Below are 26,476 nucleotides of genomic sequence, written 5' to 3' on the forward strand. Positions count from 1 at the left end.
TCCTAGAGTGCAGATGATTTCACTCTGTTGAGGTTTTCCCTGGAAAAACAACATTATTTCTGTCAGCGTACTTCACCATGTGTTGCAACATCAGTGTTTTCACTTTCCCCTCTCCGTCTCTCCTTCTGTCACGCTGTGAAGACTCTGCTGCTCTGTTAAAAACATACTATGTTTACTACCAAAGAGTGAAAGTTAAACCAGTTTTTTATCTTAGCATAACAAGATGAATGAGTCTCTGTGGGGTCCCCGACTCGAGGCTGCTCTGAACCCATTACATTATTTTGTAGTTTGTTGGATTTTAGAAAACAAAGAAATTCATCGTCTGACTTCAGCAGAGGGAAGAAGTCGGGGAACCCTCAGCTTTCCACAACTGCACACTGTGTGTGTGTGTGTGTGTGTGTGTGTGTGTGTGTGTGTGTCAGTTTAGTTCTCTTTCTCTGCTCATTGTTTTGTTTGTGATGTCAGTAATTAGAGAGAGCACACCTTGATCAGGTCGTCTGATGACATCATCTCATAAAGGAAGTGCTGTCGCTGTTCTGTTGACATTCAAAGTCGGAGTTTCCAGCTTCCCTGTGTGTCCTCACCTGTGTGTCTTCACCTGTGTGTCCTCACCTGTGTGTCCTCACCTGCTGCGTTCAGTCAGAGCCAATGACATGAAGCCACATGAATGATTTATATCTGCTTAAATATAAAGAACCTCATCTGATGTGACGTGATCACAGGTTGATAACAGAACACAGCAGGATATAATCAGGAGAGGAGCCAGTGGGAGGGGCCAGCCTTTTTGACTGATTAGCAGCTTCGGGCCCTGAGAGCCGGCAGTGTTTGCTGCGTATAGAAGAAGACAGATTGGAGACACACCTGTCGTTAATCCACCTACTAAAACACAGCTATTTCATCAGAGTGAATGAAATCACAGGGCGTCTCAGACGTAAGGTGATGATAGTTTAATTACTCCACCCTTCTCTTGAGGTTGAGCTGCTCGTCGTTCACATTACCTTTTGATTCATGAAGTTTATCATACAACACAAACTCAAGAAAGTGACAGGGGCAATCTCCAGTGATGAAACATGAAGCTAATGCTGAAGTGTAACATCCTGCAGTTCCTGGAGTGTCCACTAGAGGCTGGCTGCAGAAGCACAGGAAGTCACATACACACCCATTCTAAAAAGCCTGTTTTTACAGCAGAGATTAACATGTTTACAGCCTGGTTCAAAATACCAAATAGGTGTGATTAGCTCATGTCTCGAATGGACACACACTGTACGGGGGGTGAATGTTTTGATGACTCATCAGTTTTGATTTGATGAAGGATAAGAGTTATTCACAATAAGGCGTGTAGCTGACCTGATTGACAGGTGGGCGCGGTGTAACAGCTCCAGCGCCCCCTGCAGGAACAGATGGGGTGACGTCGCTCAGGCTTCAAATTTTCATATTTACAGTGACTTTGGAAAACCCTTGAAGTGATGAGGAAATGTCAAACTTTGAAAGGGAAGCAGCGCTCAGCTCTGAAAGGGGAACACCGACAGGCGAAGGGAAATTGTGTGGGTTTGTATTTGTGTCCACATGAATGTACTCGTATATCTCAGATGACATTTAGAAAGGTCTGATGACAGCAGAGAGAAGATAAACTGAGAAGTGAAATCGAGCGACATCACTATACCTCAGAATGAAGAAGTCCCAAAGGCCACCAGCCAAAAACCACAAAGTCACATTATAAGATATTTTCATACCTGGACTGAAACTCAGCCTGACAAGTTTTTATTCATGTTCAGAAAAAACATGTGTGGGAGAAGTGATACTAAGAACAAGGAGGACTAGATAACATGAAAGAAGAGAAGAGAATAAAGGAACAAGAGAAATTACCTCTGACTGTTACTGAAACTAAATCATGAGGTCTGAGATTCACCAGAATTAAACTCTAAAGGTCCAATCAGTGAGCTGTGTAGAGAGTGAGATGATAAAGGTATCTTACTATCTGATCATTAAGGAAACATGTTGAAGTGCTGGCTTCTCTGACAACAATGCAGCAGCCAGTATGTCCTCCTTCTAACTTTAGATTCTGCTCCTGAATGCTCTGGATTTGTTTGGACCAGAGAAGGTAGACGCTTTTAAGGCGAACCCCCACACGGCCGTTTTGGACGCCCCTCGGTTTGTCAGATATGAGAGCAGTTATCAGGTCAACAGGTGTTGCAGCGATGGAAGCGGGCAAGAGAAGTGGTTCAGATAGAAGTGATTGTACCCGACCTAAAAAGCCTCTGCATGTTTCTAATAAGCTCCACGAGCAGAAACGTGCTCAAACTAGGATCAATATTGGAGATGCTTTTGAAAAATGGAGAGAGGTTAGAACACAGAAAGGTTTACAGACCCATGCAGAGCTGGATAAACACTGAAGCTTCAGAGTCCACCACATGGTGACCTGTGTGAGCATGGACTCTAGAGAGGAGGGGGGGGGGGGGGGGACACAGCTCTCTATGATGTTTAGAATTTAGACTGCAGTACCCATTTTAAACACGAGAGGTCAGAGTTACAGACTGCTCCTTTAAAGACTCTGCATAAGACAGGAGAGATTCATCACGTCGTAGAATCTCTCCTCTGACCCGAATACTCTGAATAAACCAGTGACAACTTCTCACATGGCTAATATAAAGGTGGGCTGGCGACCCTGGGTTCGAATCCGACAAGTTGCTTCATTCCCACATCTCAATCCACACTCTCTCTCTCCTCAGATTCCTGACTCTGTCCTCTCTCTGAATAAAGGCATAAAAAGCCCCAAAATAAGATCTCAAGATTCATTTTCTCTTTGTTTTTTAACCGCTCAGGGAGGAGACGCTCTGAAAACACTGAAACTTCACACCTGGTAATAAACTGTGACCTGACTGTAGCTGGAGGTGTGTGGACTGTGTCACTGTGGACGTTTCTTATTGTGAGAGAGGAAACTGAAAGTAGGAGAACGTTAGTGATGCTTCAGCGCCCTCTGCTGATCGCACATGGACACAACAAGTGAGATCAACTGAACAGAAAAAGTGGGGACGGGTTTATTAGAAGATTAAGTTGTTAGTTTTTTTTAACCTTGAAAAGAGACAAGACAGTGGGTCGAGTCAGAAGTCGAGGAGAGAGAGAGAGGGGGGAAAGACATGCAGGATAGGAACCACAGGTCGGATTTGAACCCGGGCCGCCTGCCTGGAGGACTACAGCTTCTGTATATGAGGCGTACACACTAACCACTGGCCCATCAGCGCCACCAATAAATGCTTTTTTTTATGTGCTGAAATAATTTATCTGCTTAAAATAAAAGTTTTTGAAAACTAGCATTCCCTCAGTGCTCCGTCTACACCCCCCCTCCCCTCTGTGCTCCCTCTTAAGCCACGCCCCCTCACTTACATGCACGAGCGCCGTCCCTCCAGAAGTGGACCTCAGCTCATCTCATTGTGTAGAAACTACGTCGTCTCATGTCTCATTCAGCGGTCAGTAAACTCACAGTTTAAACTCCTGAAGTCATCGGTGACGAGCTCTGAGTGTGAGCTAGAGACGCAAGAGGTAGAGAGCGAGCAGGGAGACAGGGAGGCGTCTGATTGGTTCATCAGGTTGGTACCTCGTGGCAGACATTGGTTGAAGTTTTTACAGATTTACAAACTGATACAGATGATGGATTTTCTTTGTTCCTTTCTCAGAGAACCTGAGTTATTAATGTCTGTCAGGACCTAAAGACATCTGAAGAAGTGTTTCTGGAGGAAATGACCGACCCTGACTTTAAGACAAATACACATTTTAGGATTTGAGTTTTTGGAGTGTAAAAAAAGAATCCAGAATCCAGATTTAGATTAAAATAATTTAATATTTATTGAAAGATTAACCTCCTTGATCTGCAGAGTCTCTAAGGCAGGCTGGTTCAGCTCAAGATTTAAAAATACAAAACAGACGAGTCGGATAAAAGATGACTTTAAAAACATCATGAGGTCCTCTGCGTCCAGTGATCAGGTCGGTTTCACAGCTCGCCATGGCGTTACAGTGCAGCGTGTAGCCCTGTTCAGACCGCCGTTTCAAGTCCGCCGTGTCAACGCCCCCGTGACGTCTCACCTTCCATCTGAATGCATAATGGATGGATGAAGTGACACCCCCCTCTGTACCGTGTTCAGAGGTCGTAACAGAGGCGTTACAGCGGCGAGACGGGATCAGCGGAGCCAGAGGGGGAGGAGTCTAATAAAGGCTTTTTGTCTGTCACAGCAGAAAAGACGAAGACAGCACGAGGAGTAAACAACCCGACTGTTATTTACATCGATTCACGACGTTAGAGATTCTTCTCGTGGTTAAACTAACTAACATTATTATTATTTAAAGGGACGGTACACTCAAAATTGACCTTAAACACGTTTCATTAAAGGATCTGTAAGGAAGCGCGGAGAGGACAAACATCAACCTGAGGAGTTTTCAGACGGTACGATGTCTGTTGTTTTTTTTAACAGTAAAAGCTGAACGATGTCGGATTAAAGTGACTTCTTGAACTTTGACCTTAGCGGTCGCCTATCGTGCTGCAGCTCGTAGAAGACGATACAAATTAAACGACCTTAAATTACTCGTAAACAGAGGAAGTCAAATGTTTCGACGTTTGTCCGCTCAGGGCTTCCGTACAGCTTTGAAACAATCTAACAGAGAAAGTGTTTCTATAATTAATCTTCTGAGTTTAAATCGTATTATTAAACTAAAACTTTGATTATTAGGATTCTAAAATGGCTGTGATAAGTTTCAGTGATTAAGAATTCAGGACGCTCAGGAAGCATGGAAGACGCTCTCATCACTCATATACATTCGTCCAGGTTCAGTGCAAACGCAGGCGGGGGGGGGGCAGGGAGGATGGACAGGGGGACGGGGATGGGACGGGCTCTGATTGGCTGCAGGACCGGACTCTCTCTCTCTCTCTCTCTCTCTCTCTCTCTCTCTCTCTCTCTCTCTCTCTCTCTCTCTCTCTCTCTCTCAGCCCATGTAGGGGTACTTCCAGTCTGTGAGGGGGACGTGGGTCTGCTTCACCACCTGTGGAGACGTCCACCTGAGGACGTAGTGAGGACCGCCGGGTTTGTCGTTGGTTCCTTAAAGAGAAGAGGAGAGTGAACATCTCTCAGGGGAGGGGAGAGGAGAGGAGAGGAGGAAAGGGGACGAGAGGAGAAGAGAGGAGAAGAGAGGAGAGGAGAGGAGGAAAGGGGAGAGGAGAGGATAGGAGGAAAGGGGAGAGGAGGGAAGGGGACGAGAGGAGAGGAGAGGAGAAGAGAGGAGAGGAGGAAAGGGGAGAGGAGAGGAGACGAGGAAAGGGGAGAGGAGAGGAGAGGAGAGGAGGAAAGGGGAGAGGAGGGAAGGGGACGAGAGGAGAGGAGAGGAGGAAAGGGGAGAGGAGAGGAGAGGAGGAGAGGAGGAAAGGGGAGAGGAGAGGAGAGGAGGAAAGGGGAGAGGAGGGAAGGGGACGAGAGGAGAGGAGAAGAGAGGAGAGGAGGAAAGGGGAGAGGAGAGGAGGAAAGGGGAGAGGAGAGGAGAGGAGGAAAGGGGAGAGGAGGGAAGGGGACGAGAGGAGAGGAGAGGAGAGGAGGAAAGGGGAGAGGAGAGGAGAGGAGAGGAGAGGAGGAAAGGGGAGAGGAGAGGAGAGGAGGGAAGGGGACGAGAGGAGAGGAGAGGAGGAAAGGGGAGAGGAGAGGAGAGGAGGAAAGGGGAGAGGAGAGGAGGAAAGGGGAGAGGAGGGAAGGGGACGAGAGGAGAGGAGAAGAGAGAAGAGGAGGAAAGGGGAGAGGAGAGGAGAGGAGGAAAGGGGAGAGGAGAGGAGAGGAGGAAAGGGGAGAGGAGGGAAGGGGACGAGAGGAGAGGAGAGGAGTGTGTGTGTGTGTGTGTGTGTGTGTGTGTGTTATAATCAGTGTGGTCTTGTTTACAGTAAACTCTTACCTGATGCTCTGGCGCCCCCAAATGGCTGCTGAGCCACGATGGAGCCGGTGGATTTATCGTTGACGTAGTAGTTCCCAGCAGCGTTTCTGAGCACTTTAGCTGCCTCGTCGATCACGGTCCTGCAACACAAACACACACACTGTTAAAAATGTTTTAGAGAAGTAAGTGTACGACACCCTGAGGAGACACGGGGGTGACACTAGGGGGAGAAACCAGGGGCTCACACATCCTGTAAACATGCATGTGTTTATATTCACGTCTTACTGGTCCTGAGCGAACACGGCTCCCGTCAGGGCGTACGGCGACGTGTTGTCGATCAGGTGCAGCACCTCTTTGTATTTGTTCTCAGGATAAACGTAAACCGACAGGACCGGCCCGAAGATCTCCTGCAGACACAGAGCATGAGGTCACCAACAAGTCCTCATCACAGTCTGAATAAAACATGGACGTAGCCTCTGTGACATCACTCATCAGTTTCTGGAGAGGAGTTATAAAGCCAAACAACAGCCGTATCCAAACTGGAAATGCTGACTCACTGCAGGAGACAGACTCTAGTGGACACTGGAGGAACTGCAGCTGTAAAGTTAGACATTTTAACATGGAGCTCTATGAGGACTGACTCACTGCAGGAGACAGACTCTAGTGGACACTGGAGGAACTGCAGCTGTAAAGTTAGACATTTTAACATGGAGCTCTATGGGGACTGACTCACTGCAGGAGACAGACTCTAGTGGACACTGGAGGAACTGCAGCTGTAAAGTTGGACATTTTAACATAGAGCTCTATGAGGACTGACTCACTGCAGGAGACAGACTCTAGTGGACACTGGAGGAACTGCAGCTGTAAAGTTAGACATTTTAACATAGAGCTCTATGAGGACTGACTCACTGCAGGAGACAGACTCTAGTGGACACTGGAGGAACTGCAGCTGTAAAGTTGGACATTTTAACATAGAGCTCTATGGGGACTGACTCACTGCAGGAGACAGACTCTAGTGGACACTGGAGGAACTGCAGCTGTAAAGTTAGACATTTTAACATAGAGCTCTATGGGGACTGACTCACTGCAGGAGACAGACTCTAGTGGACACTGGAGGAACTGCAGCTGTAAAGTTAGACATTTTAACATAGAGCTCTATGGGGACTGACTCACTGCAGGAGACAGACTCTAGTGGACACTGGAGGAACTGCAGCTGTAAAGTTAGACATTTTAACATAGAGCTCTATGGGGACTGACTCACTGCAGGAGACAGACTCTAGTGGACACTGGAGGAACTGCAGCTGTAAAGTTAGACATTTTAACATAGAGCTCTATGGGGACTGACTCACTGCAGGAGACAGACTCTAGTGGACACTGGAGGAACTGCAGCTGTAAAGTTAGACATTTTAACATAGAGCTCTATGGGGACTGACTCACTGCAGGAGACAGACTCTAGTGGACACTGGAGGAACTGCAGCTGTAAAGTTAGACATTTTAACATAGAGCTCTATGGGGACTGACTCACTGCAGGAGACAGACTCTAGTGGACACTGGAGGAACTGCAGTTTTTTGCACTTCCGCATTGGTCTGATTTTTCAACAGCAGGGTCCGCTTGTTCAAACCATTTGATCCAGATAAAACTGGCCTGTAAAAAAAAAAAAAAAAGTTGGTCACCTCGTGCATGATGGCTTCCTGCGGGTCCGTGGTCTCGATGATGGTCGGCTCCACAAAGTAACCCTTACTGTCGTCACAGTTACCGCCAGCGATGACTTTTAGGTTAGGGGAGGACTTGGCGAGGTCGAGCCATCTCTTATTGCGAGCGAATGACTGCAGGAGGAAACAGACGATGAGATACAGTCGATGACAGTTTACCAAAGACTGCAGGAGATGAACTCACCTTCTCGTCGATCACAGCCGAGAAAAAGGTGCTGAAGTCCTCCACAGGCTGAAGGAGAAAAAACAGATGAAGAAATAATTTAATATTTAATGAAATCATCAGCTAACGAGGTGTTGAAAGAGGAAATAAAACACGCCCAGTGTTAGGAGGAGAGAGAGGTCGGGTTAGAACCCCCGCCTGCTGGGTTAGCCTCGATACATGATGTGCACGAGCTATCCGATGCCCCGCCAGGTTCTGGACTTTGAATCAGAAAAACAAAGAAACTGAGAGACCGTTTACGAGCGTAGACGTCGCCGTGTTGAGTGTCTGACTCACGTCTCCCACTGTGATGTTCTTGTGGATGGCGAGCAGCTGCTGTTTGATCTGCGGCCACACGCTGTCAGCTACGTACATCCTGGAGCAGGCGGAACACTTCTGACCACCGTACTCAAACGCCGAGCGGATCGTCCCCTTCACCACGCTCTCTACGTCCGCCGACTTGTGGACAAAGTGGAAGTTCTTCCCGCCGCACTCTGAAAATGTTCACAGAACACGAGGATCAGTAAACGCAGCTCTCAGGAGGACCCTGTGATCTCGCCATAGATACGGTCTGTTTGAACACATTTACAAAGAACAGCGCCCCCTACAGGTCACATCATCCTCTGACAGATACAGTCTCTCTCTCTCTCTCTCTTGGATTATCTCGTCCTCTCGGTTCAGCTCACCTCCAGCCAGTCGAGGGAAGTTCTTGTACGTGTCCAGGTTCTGTGCCACCTGCTTCCAAAGACGCTTGAACGTCCTGAAAACAGAAAACAGATTTTTAAGCATCTTTAAGAGAGATTATTTAATAACTTAGATTCTCTTTAAAGTTAATTGAGGGACTAGAGAAAAAAAGAATAACATACTGTACTCACTGCTTAACTGTGTTTCTAGATCACGCTCATTTCAGGTAAATTTACATGCAGTGTGAAGATACGAGCAGAATAAAGATCGCTAGCATTAGCATGCTAACACAACAATGCAGCGCCAGTTGTTTTGGTTTAATGCTGGTGCTCAAGGATGACATCTGCTGGATCAAAAAGTCGTATATTCTTCCTGTAAAGACCATGCATATGAAAAGTGTCCTCTTTATTTTCCCGTTACAGTATGAAAGCAACGAATCCCTGAAGAGGTGGAACCAGAACAGATATCTATCAAACTCCACCTTCCGTAAAGAATACGGTCTATCTCTTATCACGCCATCTCCTTTTTTAAATTCTGCTTTTATTCAACGTCTTCTTGGCCAACATTCATGTCACAAGCGCCACCGTGAGGAGGCATGTAGTACTGACGCTGTGAGTTTAAATGTTAAGAGAATGGAGGAGGTCTTTACGCCATCAAAATATTCTTTCTTAAATCGCTGAAGGCTGTCGGCTCAGCTGATCCGAGACAAACACTGCAGAGTCCTAAGGTTCGATCATTTCAGTACCGGCTGTTTTCAATTCACATTTCAGAGAGTTAGAAATGTTTCTCTGACGGGTAACGGTGGATTTGTCCCTCCGGGTAGTGCAAGTCTTTTCCTCACATGAAGGAGTTTAAGTATCTGTTGGTGTTGTTCACAGTGAGGCTGAGCCTGAAGGGAACGCTCTCATCGTCTCTGGGTAGTGACAGAAAGAGTAAGAGCGGCAAGCGGCTGAAATGAGTTTTGTCTGGAGGGGGTCTGGACTCAGCGTTAGAGAGAGGGGGAGGGGCTACATTCGGGGGGAGGGGCTTAGACATTCAGGGGGAGGAGCTCGGAGTAGAGCTGCTACTCCTTCACATCTAGAGGAGCCAGTTGAGGTGTTTTGGGTCTGATCAGGATCCTCCTGGACGCCTCCCTTTGGTGCACACCCAACTGGGAGGAGACCCCTGGAACCCCCCAGGAGGAGACCCCTGGAACCCCCCAGGAGGAGACCCCTGGTACCCCCTAGGAGGAGACCTCTGGTACCCCCCAGGAGGAGACCCCTGGTCTGGGTTGCGACCTGACCTCAGATGATTGTATACAGACCTCATGCTGTCATAGGCTTATGTTCATGAGGAGGTGTCTCCAATCTCTCCAAGATGGCGTCCGTGTTGACGCATCTCTCCTGCCTCAAAGTGTCATCTCCGTGTATTAATCTATGGTAACACTAAACGCTCTCTTTGTACTTCATCGTATGAACCCAGAAACCACGTCTGTAAAAACACTGAACTAAAGAAATGTGCTTACGGGACGCTGCCGGTGAAGTTGATGCCGGCGAGGTGCTGAGAGGAGGTGACGGCGTCTCCGAACACGGGACCATCAGCTGGTAGAAACTGGACGATGTTTGGAGGCAGACCGGACTCCCTCAGGACTTTGTAGACGGCGTAGCTGGCAGACATGGCGGTGTCGCTGGGCTTCCACAGAACCACGTTTCCCTGAAACACAGCAGCAGCTCCACAGAGTCAGAGACAACTAACTCACTTCCTGTTACACTTCCTGTTACGTCGTTACACTTCCTGTTACACTTCCTGTTACGTTGTTACACTTCCTGTTACACTTCCTGTTACGTTGTTACACTTCCTGTTATGTCGTTACACTTCCTGTTACGTTGTTACACTTCCTGTTACGTCGTTACACTTCCTGTTACACTTCCTGTTACACTTCCTGTTATGTTGTTACACTTCCTGTTACACTTCCTGTTACGTTGTTACACTTCCTGTTACACTTCCTGTTACGTCGTTACACTTCCTGTTACGTCGTTACACTTCCTGTTACGTCGTTACACTTCCTGTTACCCTTCCTGTTACGTCGTTACACTTCCTGTTACGTCGTTACACTTCCTGTTACACTTCCTGTTACGTAACTCTACAAAGACAACAGACTCAACAGATAAGAACCGTTATTTTACCGCCCAGAACACACGACTTGCTGGTCCACAGCTGCCGCCATCAGATTATAATTTTCAGATCCGTTGGAAAAATTGGCGAGCAAACTCCTTTCAATTCTACAGTTCACTGAGCAGACGCTTTTATCCACAGCAACATCAGAGAGTACTGATCCATTCATACACCACCACTGAAGCAGAGGGAGCAATGCTGTGTATGAATTACATCAACATCACGGTGTCAGGTAAACAAAAGTTACGTAGCTAACAGAGTGATTGGAGACAGAAGAATCCCAGGTGTCCTGAACTCACCATCAGAGCCGGGGTACCTGCCAGGTTTCCACCGATAGCGGTGAAGTTGAAAGGAGCGACGGCCGCCACGAAGCCCTGAAAGAAAAAGAAGCGACAGATTTAAAGGTGAATTATCACGAGTATAAAAACACTCCGGGTTTAACGGAACACGATCCACATTAACCTTCTTGTTTTTATTTAACGTTGCTGCAGCAGAACGTTTCAGGGTGGCGTGCTGTCAGGACACGGCGTTAGTGAAATAAAAAGACGTTTACATTTATATCTTTTTGTTCTTACCTCCAGACCTCGATATAACATCGTGTTCGTGCTCCCGTCGGCGTCTAACGGCTGAGTTTTCTCCAGCTCCACGGCGTGTTTGGCGTTAAATCTGAAGAAGTCGATCAGCTCTGCAGCGGCGTCGATTTCAGCCTGGACCACCGTCTTACCCTGAGACACAAACGGGACAGAGACGAAAGCTTCAACATGTAGGACTTCAGTTTGCTGCTCTCAGGCGCCCTCTGAAGGTGGTGTTACCATGACGACTACAGCCCGTTGTTAGCTAACTGTTAGCATGTGGAGTGTGTGTTTGAGTGTTCATCTGTTACCATGACGACTACAGCCCGTTGTTAGCTAACTGTTAGCATGTGGAGTGTGTGTTTGAGTGTTCATCTGTTACCATGACGACTACAGCCCGTTGTTAGCTAACTGTTAGCATGTGGAGTGTGTGTTTGAGTGTTCATCTGTTACCATGACGACTACAGCCCGTTGTTAGCTAACTGTTAGCATGTGGAGTGTGTGTTTGAGTGTTCATCTGTTACCATGACGACTACAGCCCGTTGTTAGCTAACTGTTAGCATGTGGAGTGTGTGTTTGAGTGTTCATCTGTTACCATGACGACTACAGCCCGTTGTTAGCTAACTGTTAGCATGTGGAGTGTGTGTTTGTGTATTCAGTCGTTACCATGACGACTACAGCCCGTTGTTAGCTAACTGTGCGTTAGCACGACTACAGCCCGTTGTTAGCTAACTGTGTGTTAGCATGTGGAGTGTGTGTTCGTGTGTTCATCTGTTACCATGACGACTACAGGCCGTTGTTAGCTAACTGTTAGCATGTGGAGTGTGTGTTCGTGTGTTCATCTGTTACCATGACGACTACAGCCCGTTGTTAGCTAACTGTTAGCATGTGGAGTGTGTGTTTATGTTTTCAGCTGTTACCATGGCGACTACAGGCAGATGCTATTTATAACATGCTAGTTGAGATCGGTTTGTAAGGTTCAAACTCAAAAAACTAAAGCTCTCTCTCTCTCTCTTGAAACGACTGAAGGGGGAGGAGTTACAGATTTAACCCTGACCTGTAAACTAAACCTCTGCGGTTAGTTTGCCCTGCGTCTCGTCTACCTGTCCGATCATGGTCTTGGCGAGGATTTCCGCCCTCTTGGGTCCACTGATGACGTCGGCTGCCTTGAAGAGGATCTGGGCTCGGTCCTGGACGGGCTTCAGGTCCCACTCTTTCCTCGCCGCCACAGACGCCAGGATAGCTTTGTTGATGAGCGCCTGAAAAAAAAAGAAGAAAAAAACAGCCGGGGTCAGAGGTCGTTCTTTCAGACCGACACTCACATATCACATCAGGACAACGACCTCAGTGAGGCGCCGTGTCCACCTGGCGAGCGACATCTTACCTCGTCTGCGTAACAGAACTTCGCCACTTTGTGTGAGTGGTTGAACGGCTACGAGACAGAAAAAAGAAAAAGTCAATGAGCGGGAGATTCTTTAATAAAACTTTAAACGATTTAAAAATATTCATCATCAACATGCGTGTGATGACAGAGCATCAGGGCAGCAGAACGAATCAGAGACGTCGAGAATAAAGTCGTTAAATTAAGAGGAAAAGTCGTTTGGGGTTTAATAACAGATTGAATATCGTTGTGCGCCGTAATCATGCTGCACGACTCCGCTGGTCACCCGTTAACTTTCAGAAGAGAAGTTTTACTGACTGAACAGTATGACACTGTCTGCTTTAACAGCAGGAGAGAGGGAGGAGCCAGACGTTCAGGCATCGTTCAGGAGAGCTTGGAACACAAAAATGTCATTGCCAGCTATGACTGCGTGGCCTGTTACGTTGTGCATTTGACTAATAAAGATAACTTGAAGTTGAACTACACAATAAACAGGGAGGAATAATCGCCTCACCTCGCGTGCAGTGTGTGATGGTGGCGGCTGCGGAAATGACAGTGTGTGTGTGTGTGTGTGTGCATTTAATTCTGCTTTATTGGTCGCACCGGTGTGTAAGACGCAGCCAACTTTTTAAGTAGTGTAAATGTAAAAGTGTAAATCTGATTATGTTTCTTTAATGCGGCCCGAGTACTCTGTCATAGGATCAGACTTAATGTCAGCACAGTCTGACTTATCTGACTCACAGATAACTGATATCTGACGTCTTTGGTCCACACATGTTCGTCTCCGACCACGCACGGGATCTCCTCCGTTGTCCCCTTCAGACCGTCCAACGCCTGAAACGATTGAATCCAGAGCAGGAGATGAAATCAAAACGTAAACTTCAGGGAGAATGACAGAGTGTGAGAGTGAGACAGATAGAAACCTTCAGCAGCTCTGCTCTCTCTGCACTGCCCTCTTTGAAGCCCAGGATCGGCTCGTTCTTCACCTCCACGGCCGCACACGGGAACGTTCTCAACCTTTACACACACACAGACACACACACACAGACACACACAGGATTTGATCAGTAGGAGCCTTTGACCTGAGCCGTCTCCGTCATGGTTTGGAGGATGTTGAACTCCTTTAATGAATAAACTGAAGCTCTGAGTTTAAACTGAAGAGTGGACTAACTGTTTATATAAACGCTTAATGATTTCTATCTAAACTGAGGATGCTGGTGAAAACAGATCATGTTGTAAAACTAGGCACAGCGCCCGAGCACGATTGCTCCCCCCTCCCCCGCTGGTCGCCGTTCACATCAGTAACATCATTCTGTCCCCGAGGACAGCTGCGCTTGTTCACAGTTCGATACAGCAGGGGGCAGTATGCACACCGTTTGGTTTGCATATCTGCCAAACAGCAGAAAGAAGAAGTAACCATGGCAACCACTGGCGGACTGAGACCTTCCTGCTAACTGTGGATGTTTTTGTTCTTTCTGAGACGCCAACATCGACCCCACTTCCTGCGTCCGCATCCACCGTGCAGCTCAGAGGAGGAAACGGGCTCGTGCGGCAAAGATACAACAGGAGCCGTGTAGAATGACGTCATATAGCGTTCATCATCTACCACAGACCGTACACATTAATGGTGCCCGAGACCACCTCTTCATGCAGACTCGGGCACGGTACCCGAGTACGATACTTTACACTGATCAAATGAAACGGACTTCGGGGTCAAGTGTCCTTGGATCCGGTCCCGATTTGATCATTTTAAATCGTGCGGTATCAAAATGTGTTTAAGTATAAAACATTGTTGACCACTTGACGTCCGTGTGAACCTGAGATTTATTTCAGCTTCAGAGTGTCAGTCAAACAAAAACAGATGAAAAAGTCACTTTGTACTTTAAGAAACTTAAATAAATAAATAATCTTTCTGCAGAGCGGGTCAGAGTCTTCTCCCCGTGTCCTCCAGCTCCCTGACAGCAGACAGTGAGGCAGCTTTTCTCTTTCATATATGATTAACTTCTTCAGACTAAACTCAACAAACTGAAGGTCGCTGAGAGGAGGGGGGGGGGGGGGGGCGAGGCGAGGCAGCTGCTGGAACCATTGGTGTTCTCATACCTCTCCCCCCTCCCCGACAGAATGAGGATCTGATCCAGCTTCAAACTGTTCTGTGCTTTTACAGTCCGACCTCCTACAGAGAACCATAACTAACATCTGGACGTTGTAGGAATATACGTTACTCCAGTTTTTACAGCTGGGAAACAAACATCTGGAAAACAAACATCTGGAAAACAAACATCTGCTCTTTCTCAGAATCACCGTCGAACACTTTGCACACCCAAACTCATCACCCCAAATATCATCAATGATCATATTAGATACTGGTTAGAACTCTTAAGAACAGCTGTCCATGTTGTGCTCTGTCTCTGGTCACTTCCTGTCAGTACCTGTGCTCTGTCTCTGGTCACTTCCTGTCAGTACCTGTCCTCTGTCTCTGGTCACTTCCTGTCAGTACCTGTCCTCTGTCTCTGGTCACTTCCTGTCAGCACCTGTGCTCTGTCTCTGGTCACTTCCTGTCAGTACCTGTCCTCTGTCTCTGGTCACTTCCTGTCAGTACCTGTCCTCTGTCTCTGGTCACTTCCTGTCAGCACCTGTCCTCTGTCTCTGGTCACTTCCTGTCAGCACCTGTGCTCTGTCTCTGGTCACTTCCTGTCAGTACCTGTCCTCTGTCTCTGGTCACTTCCTGTCAGCACCTGTCCTCTGTCTCTGGTCACTTCCTGTCAGCACGTGTGCTCTGCCTCTGGTCACTTCCTGTCAGTACCTGTGCTCTGTCTCTGGTCACTTCCTGTCAGTACCTGTACTCTGTCTCTGGTCACTTCCTGTCAGCACCTGTACTCTGTCTCTGCTCACTTCCTGTCAGCACCTGTGCTCTGTCTCTGGTCACTTCCTGTCAGCACCTGTGCTCTGTCTCTGGTCACTTCCTGTCAGCACCTGTGCTCTGTCTCTGGTCACTTCCTGTCAGCACCTGTGCTCTGTCTCTGGTCACATCCTGTCAGCACCTGTGCTCTGTCTCTGGTCACTTCCTGTCAGCACCTGTCCTCTGTCTCTGGTCACATCCTGTCAGCACGTGTGCTCTGCCTCTGGTCACTTCCTGTCAGCACCTGTGCTCTGTCTCTGGTCACTTCCTGTCAGCACCTGTCCTCTGTCTCTGGTCACTTCCTGTCAGTACCTGTGCTCTGTCTCTGGTCACTTCCTGTCAGCACCTGTGCTCTGTCTCTGCTCACTTCCTGTCAGCACCTGTCCTCTGTCTCTGGTCACTTCCTGTCAGCACCTGTGCTCTGTCTCTGGTCACTTCCTGTCAGCACCTGTGCTCTGTCTCTGGTCACTTCCTATCAGCACCTGTGTGTCTGATCAGACTCAAAGCTGTTTGTTTGCACTTCCTGGCGTTTTTACCTCCTCGCTCTCTCCTTGCTTGTGTTGTTCTCCCTCTCTGACGTTCAAGCTAATCACACCTATTTGGTTTTTTGAACCAGGCTGTAAACATGTTAATCTCTGCTGTAAAAACAGGCTTTCTAGAATGGGTGTGTATGTGACTTCCTGTGCTTCTGCAGCCAGCCTCTAGTGGACACTCCAGGAACTGCAGGATGTTACACTTGTCGCAGCTCGGTCTTATTAAGAAGTTGCTTGAATGTTTCCCAAACTCAACAGGAGATTGGTGTACACCAGAACTTCCCCTCGAGGATTAATAAACTAAAATGTCAACTTTATGTTGATGAGAAAAGAACCCATAGTGCACGATACCCAACAGACATATATAACCTGACCATCACAAGAACCATCATAAGAACCATCATAAGAACCATCACAAGAACCATCATAAGAACCATCACAAGAACCATCATAAGAACCATCATAAGAACCATCATAAGAACCATCACAAGAACCATCACAAGAACCATCATAAGAACCATCATAAGAACCATCACAAGAACCATCACAAGAACATCACAAGAACCCAGGAAACACAAGAACCATCATTAGAACCATTATAAGAACCATCACAAGAACCATCACAAGAACCATCATTAGAACCATCATAAGAACCATCATAAGAACCCAGGAAACACAAGAACCATCATAAGAACCATCATAAGAACCCAGGAAACACAAGAACCATCATAAGAACCATCATTAGAACCATCATAAGAACCATCACAAGAACCATCACAATAACCATCACAAGAACAATCACTAGAACCATCATTAGAACCATTATAAGAACCATCAGGAAACACAAGAACCATCATTAGAACCATCATAAGAACCATCACAAAAACCATCACAAGAACCATCACAAGAACCATCACAAGAACCATCAGTAGAACCATCACAAGAACCATCACAAGAACCATCACTAGAACCATCACAAGAACCATCACTAGAACCATCACTAGAACCATCACAAGAACCATCACTAGAACCATCATAAGAACCATCACTAGAACCATCACAAGAACCATCACAAGAACCATCACTAGAACCATCACAAAAACCATCACAAGAACCATCAGTAGAACCATCACAAGAACCATCACAAGAACCATCACTAGAACCATCACAAGAACCATCACTAGAACCATTATAAGAACCGTCATTAGAACCGTCACAAGAACCGTCACTAGAACCGTCACTAGAACCGTCACAGGAACCGTCACTGGAACCATCACAGGAACCATCACAAGAACCATCACAAGAACCATCACAGGAACCATCATTAGAACCATCATAAGAACCATCATTAGAACCATTATAAGAACCACCATTAGAACCATAATAAGAACCATCATAAGAACCATCATAGGAACCATCACAAGAACCATCACTAGAACCATCACTAGAACCATCACAAGAACCATCACAGGAACCATCACAAGAACCATCACAATAACCATCACTAGAACCATCACAAGAACCATCACTAGAACCATCACTAGAACCATCACAGGAACCATCATAACAACCATCATAGGAACCATCAGGAAACACAAGAACCATCATAAGAACCATCATTAGAACCATCATAAGAACCATCATAGGAACCATCATAGGAACCATCATTAGAACCATCATTAGAACCATCATAAGAACCATCATTAGAACCATAATAAGAACCATCATAAGAACCATCATTAGAACCATCATAGGAACCATCACAAGAACCATCACTAGAACCATCATAAGAACCATCACTAGAATCATCATAAGAACCATCATTAGAACCATCATAAGAACCCAACAACACGAACAAGAAACTAAAAGAGATAAATGTAAATAAAGAGATAACAGCAATAAGAAGGTAAGAGCAGGAAAAGAAACAAGTGGTTAAAGGATACAAAAAAAACCAATAATATTAATAAAAATAAAAAGTAAATATAAATAAAAAAAGTAAATAAAGTAAGATAAGAAATGACCTAAAACATAAGAGGAGTTAAGATAAGAGCATAAAATAAAAGTAAGAAGTAAAAGAAGATCAAAATAGTAAAAGCAGTAAAGTCGATGTTACAGTCTGTGAAAGAAACATTTTGATCTTAAACACTTCAAAGACACTTTAAGTGTGTTAAATATTTTGAGTCTGTGAAGCTGGTCAGCTGGTCAGGTGATCAAGTGTCATTACGTAACGTATGAGGCACGTTACCCAGCTGACAGAGTGTTAATAAGACTCATTATTAACCTGCTGATAACATCAAAGTGCTGCAGGTAGACACCGACACGAGCACGAGCTCACCGACATGTTGTAAAAGTCACCGCGGTCACAGGTGAAGGAGTCTCGTGACGGTTTGAGTACCTACCCCCTCCAAGACTGGCACGCGGCCGCCCTCACGCGCAGCATGTTTCCACGACAGGTGAAGTGGGAAATGGTGAAGCGGGAAAAGCCTCAGGAGGAGACACCTGCCGCAGAGACTGAACAAAGTGGGTACTATCGATCCGGCTGCTTCTCCTCCTCACCCGGACAGTCTGTGTGAGTCCAACCGGACCGAGCGACCTCCAACAGGGGAGAGACTGTTTGTTCACTACGCTGGTTTCCCGCTCATTATCCGAAAACGTTCCCCACGTGACGCATAATTATTAATTAAAGTAATATTTACTGAATTATGACTTAGTAGAAGACAGTTTGCTTTTCTTTGATTAAACTGGAGATGTACGTCGGGGTGTCCCCCCCCCCACGCAGGCTGTTAAATGGAACCTTCCGCAGGCGAGGTTCGCAACCGGCCAATCAGCAAACAGGAGAACATCCTCAGCCAATCAGAGGTTGCGTAGACAGTTCAGAAGGCAGTTCTATTTTTGAGCTGCATGTTGACCTTTCGGTCGCGTCTCCACAGCGAGAGGAAAATAACAAAGAGGTTTTATAATACTAAAATAAATAAAGTAAAGGTCTGAACAAATGATTAATAAAGCAAGGTAATAATTAAATCATCAAAGTAAACAGTTAAATATAATGACTATAAACACCTGCGTCTTGATTAACTGGTAATATTAATAATAATAAACTGTATTTATTTAACACTTTTTAACACATGGCTATATCAAAATAAAAAGAGAAATGTGAGGAAGACAGTGATTAAAATAAAAAAACACAGCTTTGGGTAGCTTTCTTTGAGCTGCTGCCATCAGGAAAACGGTTCCGGAGTTTAAAAGGCAGAACCAACAGACTGATCAACAGCTTCCTACCACAAGCTGTTAGATTGCTGAACTGCTGATCTGGTTCATGCACTCAGGTTTAGCCTTAGTTGTAGTTTTAAATTTGAAATATCTCAGGGATTATAGTCATTAGCACCTAATTTACAGGCTGTTATGGACATTTTACACGGAGAACAATGGGAGGTGTGTGCGTGTGTGTATGTGTTTGTGTGTGTGTATTTTAATTAGGTCTTATTTATTTTATTTTATTTTTTTGCATCCTGATGATGAGAAATATGGAAGTGATTAGTGATCAGAATTCAAATGATAAAGCTAATTTGAAAATTCAAATGCATTAACAGAAATGCTTTTTCATTTTCAGAATATGGGTGTATTATTTGACTCAAAAATAAAATGATGATTAATTTATCTAATTTGAACTTCAACTTCAAAAATGCACATTCTTTGACTAAATTAAAATGAGGAAGAAAATGACATTTGCTTTATCATTTTCAAAAAATACCCCTCTAAATCTGTATCATAATTAAAATGAAAAAGCTAATTTTAAAATGAAACTACAGGAACAGAAACACGTTTTAATTTTCAGATTATAGGTGCATTATTTGACCTATATTTAAAATGAATATTCAGTCATCCAGTTTGCATTATACTTTTACTCTCTATGTATGCATATTGTATGACATCATTCAAATGAAAACTAAAAGGTCTTTGGCTTTTCCTTTTCAAACTTGCCGTGCTAAAAAGTGATCATAATTCAAATTCGAAAACGAAATGGCAAAGTGGAGGGCGCAGGAAAGTGACGTCAGACTCCAGCTCCCAGGTGAACGTAATGTTTACAGTCTATGAGGCGAGCGGGCAGAACGCGCAGTACGATGGGTGGCGGGGTGAATCTTTAACACTAGTACAAGCTCCAAACTAGTTGATTAAATTTTAGCCTTGTAGTTGATTATTCTTTTAATAACTACAAAACAATCTCTGAAAGGGAGAGAGAGCTCATACAGTCGGTCGAGAGGGAGAGTGTGAGCCATTACGCACAGAGGATGAGAGACACTTTGAGTACAGAGCTGGAGAGATTATTTGAAACAGAAAATTCAATCGATAATCTTTTTTAATGTAACTAAGTTAAGCAGAGAAGAGAGTGATCTATAATCTATCAATAAACCGGTCTTAGGACACGTCTGTGTGAATTTCACGGCGTGCAGATGCTGAGTGACTCTCACGGTCAGAAATAGTGGGCATGGTGTCACGCGTGAGACTTGGCAGCTCTGGTTATAAAGCTGCTGCGTCATGCTCGCTGAAAGTTCAGTGTGCGCTGAAAAAAACATTCCGATCGCCACCTGTATCACAGTGTGAACTAAAGTCTGCCCTAGTGTTAAAGATTCACCCCGCCACCCATCGTGCTGCGCGTTCTGCCCGCTCGCCTCATAGACTGTAAATATTACGTTCACCTGGGAGCTGGAGTCTGACGTCACTTTCCTGCGTCGTCCACTTTGCCATTTCGTTTTCGAATTTGAATTATGATCACTTTTTAGCACGGCAAGTTTGAAAAGGAAAAGCCAAAGACCTTTTAGTTTTCATTTGAATGATGTCATACAATATGCATACATAGAGAGTAAAAGTATAATGCAAACTGGATAACTGAATATTCATTTTAAATATAGGTCAAATAATGCACCTATAATATGAAAATTAAAACATGTTTCTGTTCCTGTAGTTTCATTTTAAAATTAACTTTTTCATTTGAATTATGATACAGATTTAGAGGGGCATTTTTTGAAAATGAAAAAGCAAATGTCAATTTCTTCCTCATTTTAATTTAGTCAAAGAATGTGCATTTTTGAAGTTGAAAACTAAAATTCAAATTAGATAAATGAATCATCATTTTATTTTTGAGTCAAATAATACACTCATATTCTGAAAATTAAAAAGCATTTCTGTTAATGCATTTGAATTTTCAAATTAGCTTTATCGTTTGAATTCTGATCACTAATCGCTTCCATAGAGAAACGCTCTCTCATTTTGGTTGCACTACTGTTGTATGTACAACTAAATGTTGATTTTTAACTTCTATTTTTAACTTCTATTTTTAACTTCTATTTTTTTTTTTTAAATAATTATATTCCCGTCCCCTGTTTTCTGGAGCTGCTGTAATGCACAAATTTCCCCCACAGGGATTAATAAAGTTTATCTTTATGACCCTTTGAAATTGAAATTGAAATTGAAATAAACAACAAAAGAACCACAAATAATACAAATGAAAAAGGAAATAAAAAACAATGATGAGCATCAAAGATAAAACATTCAAACAATCAGAGGAAACAGATTAAAACCTTTCATTTGAGCTCGAATCTCACTTAAGGACTATTTAACAATAACTGGTGAAATATACAATTTTAAGTCGTTTCAAATATGTTTTTGGAGGGCATCTTGCGACCCCCAGGGGGTCCAAACCCCTCCTTTGGGAACCACTGATATAGCCTACTTGTATAAAATGTTAAATGTGTTATAAAGTAAATGATGTAACAGGGAAAAGTAGACGATACAAACACAAAATGATTATGATGGAATAAATAAGCAGAAGCATGTTTTCTGGTATTACATACATTACACTCTTCTTAAAATTTAAATTGAAAACTTTAGTGTTAATATTTTATTATTCCAATAATTAAACATTTTATTTTGTCTGCACAAACTCCTCTCACTGAGCTGCATGTAGAAAAACCTGTAATGAAACAAAATGACCACAAGGTGGAGCTATAAACATTTGGCAGAGCGAGCACCCACTCTACTTTATGATCTTTTTAAATGACGTCACAGTCCCATAAAAACGTGTTATAGGAACCTGCAGAGATCAGACATTCAAACACAAACCAGGCTGTGAAGTAAGAGCGTGACATTTATTTTGAAAATTAATTTACAGAAGCTTTTGAATGCAATAAAGATCTTTACAATCAGACCCGAAGTCGCTGCTGTTTTCAAAGTAATTTAAAATGATAGAAAAAACATCCACATATCTGTTGGCAGATTGTTATAGTTTCAGAGTTTCTCTAAAGATAATGAACCTGATGATGGTCAAAATATATTTACTAAAGTTCAGAGCTCAACAAAGAGGCGAAAGTTGATCCCACACAGCTGAGGAGTCCCCCTCCCGACACCACTGAGGGGGTCTCCTGTGAACTGATCCCCACCTTCACACTTCAGACATGTTGTTGTGTCACACAGACGTTCAGAGGTAATATCTTCAGTGGTGCGGTGAAGCTTTCTAAAGGTAAGAGATACAGTACCCAACAATCCAAAAAGCTAATGAATGGAAACATCCTCTCAGTGAAAGTGTGTGTGAAGGTGTGTATGTGTGTGTTAGTATCAGGATCAGAGAACGACAGCTCTCCTCTGTTACAGTCCAGATTCACTCTGATCCTCTGAGGATTCTTCTGAACTACAACAGTGGATTCATCTGATGGTGAGACCGCTACGTATCCTTCATGTAACTCTATTCCCCAGAATCCAGACGCCATGTTTCTCTTCCTCTGGACAGACACACCCACTCTCCAGTTTGAAATGTCTCCAACCTGGACATCCCAGGTGTGAGTCCCTGAGTTAAAGCCCTCAGAGCCCAGGACAGACCAGGAATCTTCAATCCTCTCTGGATTATCAGGAAGCTGCTGCTTCTCTCCTCCTCTCACACAGGTCAGATCTTCAGACAGGATGAATTCAGGATGAACAGTGTTTGGGTCCAGAATGACCGGACTGTAGGAGACCATGTCCTTCATCTTGTTCCAGATGTTGAAGCTCAGGTTGCCCAGGTGTTTGGCCTGGTCTATCAGAGCTCCTGAGGGCAGCTGTGGATCCTCCAGCAGGGGGCGCTGCTGGACTCTTTCCACTGCAGCCTTGTAGTTTTTCAGGAATGAGACGTCTTCAGCTCTCAGCTCGTCCTCTGTGTCTCTGACTGTGTGTGAAAGAGCTGCTATCTCTCTGCTCAGAGCCTCCATCTCCTCCTTCATCCTCTGACTCTTCTGCTCCTCTTCCTCCCTCAGTGCACACAGCCTGGCCTCCTCTTCCTCTTCTAGAAACTGGTGAAGTTTCTTAAACTGCTCCTTAATCTGCCTCTCTGTGTGTCGGGCCTGAACCCGAATGTGATCTGCTGTTTTATCAAACTTCACTTTAACTCGTTCAGAATCCTTCAGCTTCTCCTTTAAGGGCTCCAGAGCTTCCTGAAGTTTCTTCCTGTGATCCTCTGAAGCTCTCCGATCTCTCTTCAACAAGTAGGCCTCACACATGGTCTTCAACGCCAGGCTCACTGTTGGATTTTTGTTTGACGATATTCTCTTACAAACTGGACATTCCCGTTTGTGTTTCCCCGCCCACCAGCTCTGCACGCAGTCTCTGCAGAATCTGTGGTTACATGGCAGGATGACAGGATCTCTGTAGACGTCCTGACAGACCGGGCAGCAGAGATCCTCTGGTATGGGAGCCATTAATGTCAGAGTGAAGCTGAAAAAAAAGCAGAAAGTACAGTCAGTCATGGCTCGCTTACCAAATCATTTAATGCCACTGATGGTAACTTTATGATTTTAGACTGTTGGTAACACAGTTTGGCAAAATATTCATCTTCTTAGTGTGATTCTTTAAGGACTCAAAAATAAAGATTTATGTCCAAAATCACAATTTAAAGTTCCTTAAAAACCTGCATGCAAACTCTCAAACGCTGTCTAACTTGCAAAAATACATTTATTATCAGTTAAGTCCATTTCGACGACGTGCACGAGGTTTCGTTTCATTATTTTTTATTTATTCACAACTGAGAGTACGACCATTAGCATGTTGAAAACAGCCAGATAAGATTATATGTACTTAAGCCCCGCCTCTGATTAGGAAGAGAGCCAATCATAGATTTTGATTTAAAAGGTGGCCAATCAAATTTCAAGGGCGGGCATGCCTACCCCTCTGGACACGCCCCTGACCCATGTCTCTGCGTTCATTGTGGAAGGGGGGGATTCTTAGATTGTCAAGTGTGTAGCCTAAAATAACCGTTTAGATCCACTTCCACAGATTTAAAGCAACAGAACCGATTAGCATGAGTAATAAAGTTAATAAGATTGATTAAAAGGGATGGTGATATGCACATCACATATGTGCAGGGTAGCTCATTAACAGCAGCAAGAGGAAGATACGCTTGCACACTTCCTCTATTGCCACAACATCACTGAACTGAATCTCAACATCCCGACAGAGAAGACGTAGAGATTCAAAAAAGAGTCAAATACTAATTTGTCCTCATTCAATCTTTCTGAAAGGTCACACATGATGTTAAATCCACTTCTCCATGTTCCTCTAACTCTAATACAAACCCCCCAATGATGAGAAAAGTCCATCCTCTCCGTCTTTGACCTGCTCCACTTTTCAGAAAATGTGTGCTCAAACAGGCCGTTTGGAGATTTTCCCTTCATGACATCACAAAGGGCAGTAGCCCCTCCCCCAGGTGGGTGACACTCCCACAGATAGGTGTTTGTTCTGCCGTCTGAGTCTGCCTTCTCACCGTAAACAATAGGACATGGAGCGAGAAAGCACAGAGACACCCAAGTCCGTCCAGAGAGGGGGCGTGGTCACACAAAGCTCATTTACATATTTAAAGGTACAGACACAGAAACAGCCTGTTCTGAGATCAAATACAGGATCAGAGTGGATTTAGAACAAGAAACTTAACACACATGCTTTGAGGAGATCTGAGACTTATTTACACTGAAGAGGAGGATATGTCACCTTTAAAGTAAAATAACAGAATTTAAAAGAGAGCGAGAGAGAGAGAGACAGGACACTACACCTGATCCTTATGCTGCTCGTTCAGGAAAACGATCCAAAACTTTGTCCAAGGTCTACAGTTGTTTAGTTGTTCCACCAGGTCTTGACACCCTGATGCAGGTCGAGTAGACTCCGTGATCAGATCTTTGATTCACAGCTGAAGGAAAGATGGCCGCCTCCTTGTCCTCTGTGAGAGCTCTGAATAATCAAGTTCCTAAGGGGATGTCAAAGTCGCTCAGAACTTCTTCTCTTGAGCAGAGACCAAGACAAGATGCTCCGTCACTCAATGTGAGAGGGTGAATCTGATCTGAGAGGAACCAGCAGCGTTTCCTCTTTTCTGTTTATCTTTAAACTGCCGCTGGTTACACCATCTCTCTCTCTCTCTCTCTCTGTCTTTCACTCTCTCTCTCTCTCTGTCTCTCTCTCTCTCCCTCACTCTCTCTCTCTCTGTCTCTCTCTCTCTCCCTCTCTGTCTTTCTCTCTCTCTCTCTCTGTCTCTCTCTCTCTCTGTCTTTCACTCTCTCTCTCTCTGTCTCTCTCTCTCTCCCACTCTCTCTCTCTCTGTCTCTCTCTCTCCCTCTCTCTCTCTCTCCCTCTCTGTCTTTCCCTCTTTCTCTCTCTGTCTCTCTCTCTCTCTGTCTCTCTCTCTGTCTCTCTCTCTGTCTCTCTCTCTCTCTCTCTCTCTCCTATTACACATACATGGTAAGCACACGTTTAGCAATGTACGTGTCACAATCCTAGAGGGAAGCTGCCATTGGGATAACGAAAGCTACTTTTTTTGGGGACCGTGCACAGTGAGGGGAATGTTTTCTGATTTGGAGATACTACAGTCATGTTTACATGTTCATGTGGAAAAATCTCTTTTAGGATTAAAAATTCGGATTATCGGCTGCATCATTATGTTCAACAACATACAACACAAACTGAGCCACAGCTTGCTGTCTGCTTTGGATAAACAACAAGCAAGAAAAGTAAATCTCCAAAAGAAAAGATAATTTTTCCTCTTTTAGGATTAAAAATTCGGATTACTGTGCATTAACAGTGCAATAAAGATGGTTTATTGAAGGCCTCACACGGGGCACCATTTGTTGGGGTTGTATCAAGTCAACTTTGGTTATATTCTTTAATAATTATATTTAATTTTTAATAATATAATTAACACTATCATTAAACTATGTTTAATCACTCTTGGGGCACCACCCTGTAATCAGGGAAATATAACCAAAATATCACTCAAATCAGTCTCAAATTAGTTACTAATTACTAATATTATTAATAATTAATAACTATATTTAATAAATTGAAGGCGTGAAATCCGTACACAAAGCCCTCATACCCAGCTTATATCACAATGTAAATACACCAGTAATCACAAACAACTGCTCT

At 44.5% G+C, this 26,476-nt stretch overlaps 3 protein-coding genes across 3 annotated transcripts; all 3 read right to left on the reverse strand.

Moving 5' to 3' along the window:
• Positions 1-3,818: 3,818 nt before the first annotated feature.
• On the reverse strand, positions 3,819-18,731 carry aldh4a1 (aldehyde dehydrogenase 4 family, member A1). Its single transcript, XM_061041672.1, has 15 exons — positions 18,442-18,731; positions 13,534-13,627; positions 13,352-13,444; positions 12,614-12,661; positions 12,333-12,488; positions 11,233-11,382; positions 10,957-11,031; positions 10,008-10,195; positions 8,506-8,579; positions 8,117-8,313; positions 7,802-7,849; positions 7,579-7,731; positions 6,190-6,311; positions 5,926-6,044; positions 3,819-5,087 (listed from the first exon to the last, which is right to left on the reverse strand). The coding sequence occupies exons 1-15, from the start codon at positions 18,480-18,482 to the stop codon at positions 4,975-4,977; spliced, it is 1,671 nt and encodes a 556-aa protein (XP_060897655.1). The 5' UTR covers positions 18,483-18,731; the 3' UTR covers positions 3,819-4,974.
• LOC132977364 (uncharacterized) lies at positions 16,374-17,779 on the reverse strand. Its single transcript, XM_061041888.1, has one exon. It carries the CDS (start codon positions 17,777-17,779, stop codon positions 16,877-16,879), a length of 903 nt encoding a protein of 300 aa, XP_060897871.1. The 3' UTR covers positions 16,374-16,876.
• A 3,438-nt stretch (positions 18,732-22,169) lies between the features above and the next one.
• On the reverse strand, positions 22,170-25,407 carry LOC132977209 (nuclear factor 7, brain-like). Its single transcript, XM_061041673.1, has 2 exons — positions 25,113-25,407; positions 22,170-23,782 (listed from the first exon to the last, which is right to left on the reverse strand). Exon 2 carries the CDS (start codon positions 23,764-23,766, stop codon positions 22,489-22,491), a length of 1,278 nt encoding a protein of 425 aa, XP_060897656.1. The 5' UTR covers positions 23,767-23,782; positions 25,113-25,407; the 3' UTR covers positions 22,170-22,488.
• Positions 25,408-26,476: the final 1,069 nt, after the last annotated feature.

This window comes from Labrus mixtus, chromosome 7 (genome assembly GCF_963584025.1).
Source record: "Labrus mixtus chromosome 7, fLabMix1.1, whole genome shotgun sequence".
In the NCBI taxonomy this organism is placed as follows: domain Eukaryota; kingdom Metazoa; phylum Chordata; class Actinopteri; order Labriformes; family Labridae; genus Labrus; species Labrus mixtus.